Here is a 7295-nt window from a genome sequence, read left to right as displayed (position 1 = left end):
GACAGTACAGTATATACAGGGCACACGTGTGAGGAGGAGGATGCAGCAGCCTGTTATCAGGTGTGGTATATGAGTATTAGAGGACAGTACAGTATATACAGGGCACACGTGTGAGGAGGAGGATGCAGCAGCCTGTTATCAGGTGTGGTATATGAGTATTAGAGGACAGTACATTATATACAGGGCACACGTGTGAGGAGGAGGATGCAGCAGCCTGTTATCAGGTGTGGTATATGAGTATTAGAGGACAGTACAGTATATACAGGGCACACGTGTGAGGAGGAGGATTCAGCAGCTGTTATCAGGTGTAATATATGAGTATTAGAGGACAGTACAGTATATACAGGGCACACATGTGAGGAGGAGGATGCAGCAGCCTGTTATCAGGTGTGGTATATGAGTATAAGAGGACAGTACAGTATACACTGTATTACACGTGTGAGGAGGAGGAGGATGCGGCAGTAGTAGTCTTGCTCTCTCTGTGTGACACACGGCTGCCCGGGTCGGTTGTGTGAGTGTGAGCAGCAGTGATGCACCTTCTGCAGCGTCTAGCTCTGTGAGCATACACCGCGCTGCAGCTGTCACTCTGTATCTGCAGCCCGGCCGCTGACTGGCCCATTCACACGGGTGATCCCCTCCAGCCAATAGCATCGTAGCGCCAATCTCCGCCCCTCCCTTTATTGGCTAGAGCTGACGTTGGGGGCGGAGTTGTCCGAACCGTAGTGTCGGTGTGAGTTGAGTGGCGCAGACTTGTGAGTGCGCGATGCCGGTGGACGTGTCTCAGTGGTGCGGGGCTCTGGCCCTGGACGAGGTAGACGAAACGCCCGCGCTCCCGCTCAGTGTAAGCTACGGTCCAGTGGCGATAGAGGAGCTGGGCCAAGTGGTCACCCCTACCCAGGTAGTGATTGTGGAGGCCTGGCATGAGCGCTACGCCCACTCCGCTAGCACGCTGCTAGGGGCGGGGCACGCCTTCCATTATAAGTATATGCGGCTGTAACTCTCTGTCTCCCCCGTGTGGTACGTAGTTGCACGTGCACCTGCTGTGTATACGGGCTCTGTAGGGACGTGTGACTGCTGCATAGTATATACACTGTAATGGCCAATGAGAACACGGGGGAGGAGCCAGGCTACATTGTCCCTGTATGGAGGTGAATTCCTCTGCCGTATCCCTGGGAATGAGACATGTATAAATTAGTTGTAACCTTAACAATCCCCTAGTGGAGCCGCATGTGCTGGATGTGGTATACACCCCTATAATATGCCCCATAGGACACGTGCTCTTCCCCGTATCCTGGTGTGGGATCCCCCTCTCTAAGGACCTCATGTGATGCTCTAACCTGATCCTGAAATGTTGTTCACCTCCAATAATTCTCAATTCATCCTGATTTTCCTTATACATTGTAAACTCTCACTCATATCCTTCCATCTGACATTATTGTTCTGTAAGCTCTTGTATTGTCTGCATACGAAGCCCAGGATTTGTACAGCGCTGCAGAATATAACAACACTATAGAATAAAGATTTATCATTATTAGAACAATATATTTAGGAAGAGTAACATATCCCCCAGACATAAGTGTTATGGATTATTGCCTTCCCCTCTCTTATTTTGGTTCTTTATGAAAATCCTGACTTTCCTAATTCTCCCGACACCCAAATGTTGTTTTTAAAGCTAGTACACGTCCCCGTGTGTTCTGTGTCACCATTCATATGACGTGTTTGAGCCGACTGTCTGAGTTGGTCCTTTTCTACTGTGATTTGTGCGTGAGTGTACCACACATGTGACTGCAAAATACTGCAGCCCAAGAATGCACATGTTTGTTTGCCGGTAGGGAAAGACTGTCTAGTCTGACCTCTAGAAATCTACCATCAAAATCCATCATGATAAACCAAGGACACTCACTCCTAGATCCAGGCACAGAGACTGTGGAAACCTTCTATTTGTTATCCATGGACTCCTTACTTCTGAAATCACCGGTTAAAATTATGCTAATTAGTCTAAAGGGCTCCTGGGGTGGTTACTAGAGTCCCTCTGTGCTGTAAGCTCACACCACACCTCTGCTCCTGCATTCCAATATTTCTTTCTGCAGAAACAGTGCGCCTTCTTTCCACCACTAAGACCCCGGTTTGTGCTGCAGGTGTAGAATAGTTTTATAAGGTGACTTCATATTTAGGTTCTTGTTTGCAGACATTTTGTACACATAACGTGTGTCTGCATCTGTGACCGTTACCCTTTTGCTATTTGCACGTGTACAGAACACTGGATCGCTGTGTTATGTTGAAACTGAAAATGTTTTTTTTTTTTTTCTTGTATTTCTCCCCCTTTCTTTAAACCTTGTTCTAGGTCCAGAATCGTCCAACCAGCATTTCATGGGAGGGAATGGATAGCAACAAGCTGTACACTGTTGCACTGACTGACCCGGATGCACCAAGCCGCAAGACTCCAAAATTCAGGTTGGAGCAATAACAATCCAGGGGTTGTAGGTTTGCGCTGGTAGTGCGAGTCACACCTGTTTTCCTTTGAGTAGATGGAACTAGATGTTGTACAGGAGAATAATTCTAACAAAACTCCATTCACCTGCAGCAGAAAGAATCTGTAATGCTCTGCTGCTGTCATACAATGATATTAAAAAAAAAACCCTAAATATATCCAGAAAGTCTCCAGATCCTAAACTGTATTAACACTTTTATCAATGTTGTGGCCTTGTGCTATAAGTGGATTTCTTTCATCCATTTTGGAAGATCCTCTCAAGCTCTCGGATGATCGATGGCAACCATCAAGGATGGGTTAAGGCTCTGGCTGGATGTTTGAGTGACTCTTCCCTTCACTAGTGATCAAAGGGTAGAGGCCAGTTGCTGGACCCTCACATTTTTGGAGAAAGGATCGTCCCTTGGAAGCAGCTGTTTGTCCATGCAAACTGCAGTTCCATTTATTCTTGGGATGCGTTCACACTGAAAAATGCATTGTTTTTTGATCAGTTGTTATTAATGCTTTCAAAACCCTTCAGCCTTGATCAAATGCTGAGGTTACATTGTGTTTCCACTGCATTTGCTAAAACGCAATGTAACCTTAACATGTGATGAAGGCTGAAGCCTTTTGAATGCGTCAAAAACACATATAAAAACGTGACACGTCATCAATGCGCCCTCATGGGATCACTAAAGTCCTGTTCAGGAAAAGGAAAACAGAAGCAGAAACTCTTTATATGCTGGATATCTGCTTTATTTGAAAATATGAGGAATAGATGTATCTTTATATTTTTAATATTTTAGGGAATGGCATCACTTCCTTGCTATAAATGTGAAAGGAAATGACATCGGCAGCGGCTGTGTCTTGTCTGACTACATTGGTGCCGGTCCACCAAAAGGAACAGGTAAGTGGGACAGATTTACTAATTAAATGATTTGCAAAATCAATAGAAAATATAGTGCAGACATTAAGGTTTTAAAAAAATAAATATACATAATTTTTTTTTCCATTTGAAATTTTTTCCTTCAAACTTTCATCAGAGAATGCTCCCTTTGCTGCAGTTACAGCATTGCAGACCTTTCGCATTCTAGCAGTTAATTTGCTGAGGTAATATGGAGAAATTTCACCCCATTCTTCAAGAAGCCCCTCCCACAAGTTGGATCGGCTTGATGGGCACCTTTTGAGTACCATACGGTGAAGCTGCTCCCACAACAGCTCAATGGGGTTGAGATCTGGTGACTGGGCTGGTCACTGCATTACAGATGGATATAAGCTGCTGCTTCTTCCCTAAACAGTTCATGCATAATTTGGAGGTGATTGTCCTGTTGTAGGATGAAATTGGCTCCAATGAAGCGCTGTCCACAGGGTAAAGCATGGTGTTGCAAAATGGAGTGATAGCCTTCCTTATTCAAAATCCCTTTGACCTTGTACACCAAAGCAACCCCAGACCATCACATTACATCCACCATGTTGACAGATGGTGTCAGGCATCTTCCAGCGCCTTTTCAGTTGTTCTGTGTCTCACAAATTTTCTTCTGTGATCCAAACACCTCAAACTTGGATTTGTCTGTCCAATGTCTGTGTTCTTTTGCCCATATTAATTGTTTCCTTTTTAGTCTCAGTTAAGGCTCCTTCTATGCCACTCTTCCCTGAAGGCTAGCATCCTGGAGTCACCTCTTCACTGTAGAGGTTGATGCTGGTGTTTTGGTGGATACTATTTAATGAAGCTGCCAGTTGAGTACCTGTGAGACATTGGTTTCTCAAACTAGAGACTCTAATGTACTTGTCTTGTTGCTTAGCTGTGCAGCGGGGCCTCCCACTCTGGTTAGTCTGTTTGTGCTCTCCTCTGAAGGGCGTAGTAAACACTGTTGTAGGAAATCTTCAGTTTCTTGGCAATTTGTCATTGGAATGACCTTCATTTCATAGAACAAAAATATGAATTTTTTTTCTGGCCATTGTGAGAGTTCTCAACCAGCTCAAAAGGTCACTTTTATGGCTTCTCTAATCTGCCAAACTGTTTTCAGCTGTGCTAGCTTACTTTAAATAGGCTTTTCTAAACACCCATTAGCCTTCTTACACAGTTGGAAAACACAATGGGGGACATTTACTTAAAGTGTCGGTGTCTGCATTGGCTTTGTTACCGACCTGCTCTCGGAAAGAAGACACACATTTAATATTGTAGAGCTGTGCAGAGACATTTCTGGCGCCGAGACCATTTTCTGTCCCGAGCACCAGAAATATGTCCAACAGTCCCTGCTAGACCAGTTTTCTTTTGGTCTACTTTCCGCCAGTTTACAAGGGCTGCGACACATATTAATTCTGTCTGAGTTTCCACTCCGCCAAAGCCACGCCTCTTTTCGGAGAAGAGTCGGAGCAGACGGAAAAAGTCATTTTTTCTGTCCCCGACAGCTAATAAATAGGTCTGAGAGCAGAACATGTGGTGAGAGTGCCACAAAACTGGCGGAAACACCATAGTAAATGTCCCCCAATGGGTCAGATTTATCAAGCTGTCTGAAAGTCAGAATATTTCTAGTTGCCCATGGCAAGCAATCACAGCTCCCTTTTAAAATATTCATGCGCACTGGTAAAATGAAAGCTTAGCTGTGATTGCTTGCCATGGGCAACTAAAAATATTCTGACTTTCAGACAGCTTGATAAATCTTCCCCAATGCACCATTAAACCACTGGATTGGTGGCTGTTGGAAATGGGCCTATATACACCAATTTAGATATACAATTAAAAACCAGATGTTTGCAGCTATAATTTACACTATATAAATGGTTCATTTGGTATTTATCATTCATGTAATGTTGGCTTCATTGAAAGAAAATGTGCTTTTACCAATGTGCCATTTCTATGTGACCCCAAACTTTTGAGCGGTAGTGTACATTGAAATGGCTCATGGCGAGTGATACATTTGGTGCATTGCTATGTTAAAGGGGTTGGCCACTATTTTAAATATATTTCCCATGTGCTTTTACTTCCTTAATAATCCCTAAATGTTCATCAAGGGATTCTGCAGTCCTGATATTTACATTTGTTCTCTCTGCAAACTGATGAATAGGAGGGGCTGCAACATTAGAGGACTCATCCTGCTCATTTCCATAGAACCAATATAAAAAAAAACAAGAAAAATCATAAACATTTTAGGTATTGTTGCGGCTCAAATGTCCCGGCCTATCAACATTTCAAATCAGTTATTCCCATCTGTAAACCCTGTAACTGAATATAGCGTCCTAATGCCCGAAACAATGGTAGCAATGATGATTGGAAAACATCTGAACTGGCGTATGACCACCATCCGCAAGCACCAAAAACTAGGGGCAGCACGGTGGCTTAGTGGTTAGCCTTGCAGTGCTGGGGACCTGGGTTCAATTCCCAGGGTCAACATCTGCAAAGAGTTTTTGTTCTGTGTTTGCATGGGTTTCTTCTGGGCCCTCCGGTTTCCTCCCACGCTACAAAACATACTGGTAGGTTGATTAGATTGTGAGCCCTATTGGGGGCAGAGACTGATTTGGCAAGCTCTGTGCTGCCCTGCGTAATCTGTGTGCACTATATAAAGGAATTATTAATTATTATTAATCCCCCCCCCCAATTTGTCAGTGTGTCATCAATTATAAAGGCCAATAGTACGTGTGCAAAAACTATTCTTTTACTGGTAGCCTCAGACTTAGAAAATCCTCATTCTAATAACTAGTGAGCTTGTGGCTCACAACCCAATGTTCCTGACTCTGACACCAAGGGTCCAGAGTTCAAATGTAGTCAGGAGACTACTACTTATGTAAAAATGCTTATATTGCTGGGAGCAGACTTTCCTCGGTGTCTGGAGGGAGGGGAAAGTGTTTCCTAGTGTGTCAGATATGAACTTCTTGTCCACCCATTACTGATACAGATGTGACCAAAACTGCTGCCAATATGTTGTAGTTCGATAAATTATACGTATATATTTTTCCCAGGTCTTCATCGTTACGTCTGGTTGGTCTATGAACAGAAAGAACCACTAAAATGTGATGAGAAGATTCTGACCAACCGCTCTGGAGATAACAGGGGGTTGTTCAAGGTCCTTTCCTTCCGCAAAAAATATGGATTGGGAAATCCAGTTGCAGGAAATTGCTTCCAGGCTGAGTGGGATGATTATGTCCCCAAACTGTATGAACAGCTGTCATCCTAAAATGTATTACTTGTCCCTTTACTGCACTCTAGTACCCATGCACTTATCGGTTTAGAAGGTTAGCAGTGGCTTAGTGAGTAATTTCTGTTTTTATTTGGTTGCTCCAAAACCCTGCATGTTACCAGTACATTTCATAGCCAATTGTAGCAGCAATTTAATTGTGCAGACAACACTTCTACATAGTGTCCTGTTTTCTACAACATGGATCAGTGTATGTGTTGGTGCATAATTCAGCCCATGTAGAATTCATTTGCATGCAAATAAAGTGAAACATGGGATTATGAATTGTCAGTGTCTTTTATTAGCTGCAAATGCTTCCTTTCTGTACCTTGTTCTTGGGATTTTTAATTTTTGCATGTAGACTTTTGGATAACTTTTAAGGTTATGAGTACGCGGTTTTTGGTGGCCGTGAATTGGGCACGCATACTGCAGCTAGCTCACGACCGCCATTGACTTGCATTATACACTGCGCGTTGTATCATCACACTGACTCTTTTCCTTCAGTTCGGTGATAGCTGCTTTTGTCTTTCATGCGACAGGGAATGTTTTAGATTTCTTAGACACAAGCAGAAAATCAACTTTTAAAATTATACTAATGAGGCAGAAAGGCTTTGGGGCACATTAACTTAGGGGCGTGCGCCAACTTTCTAACT

General features: G+C 43.5%; 1 protein-coding gene across 1 annotated transcript; it reads left to right on the top strand.

The window, feature by feature from the left end:
- The first annotated feature begins 694 nt into the window (after positions 1-694).
- Positions 695-6923, top strand: LOC140122031 (phosphatidylethanolamine-binding protein 1-like). Its single transcript, XM_072142393.1, has 4 exons — positions 695-898; positions 2345-2454; positions 3274-3374; positions 6428-6923. The coding sequence occupies exons 1-4, from the start codon at positions 764-766 to the stop codon at positions 6640-6642; spliced, it is 561 nt and encodes a 186-aa protein (XP_071998494.1). The 5' UTR covers positions 695-763; the 3' UTR covers positions 6643-6923.
- Positions 6924-7295: the final 372 nt, after the last annotated feature.

This window comes from Engystomops pustulosus, chromosome 1, assembly GCF_040894005.1.
Source record: "Engystomops pustulosus chromosome 1, aEngPut4.maternal, whole genome shotgun sequence".
Classification (NCBI taxonomy): domain Eukaryota; kingdom Metazoa; phylum Chordata; class Amphibia; order Anura; family Leptodactylidae; genus Engystomops; species Engystomops pustulosus.
The sequence above is the reverse complement of the archived record's forward strand: the minus strand, read 5'-3'. Positions and strand labels throughout refer to the sequence as shown.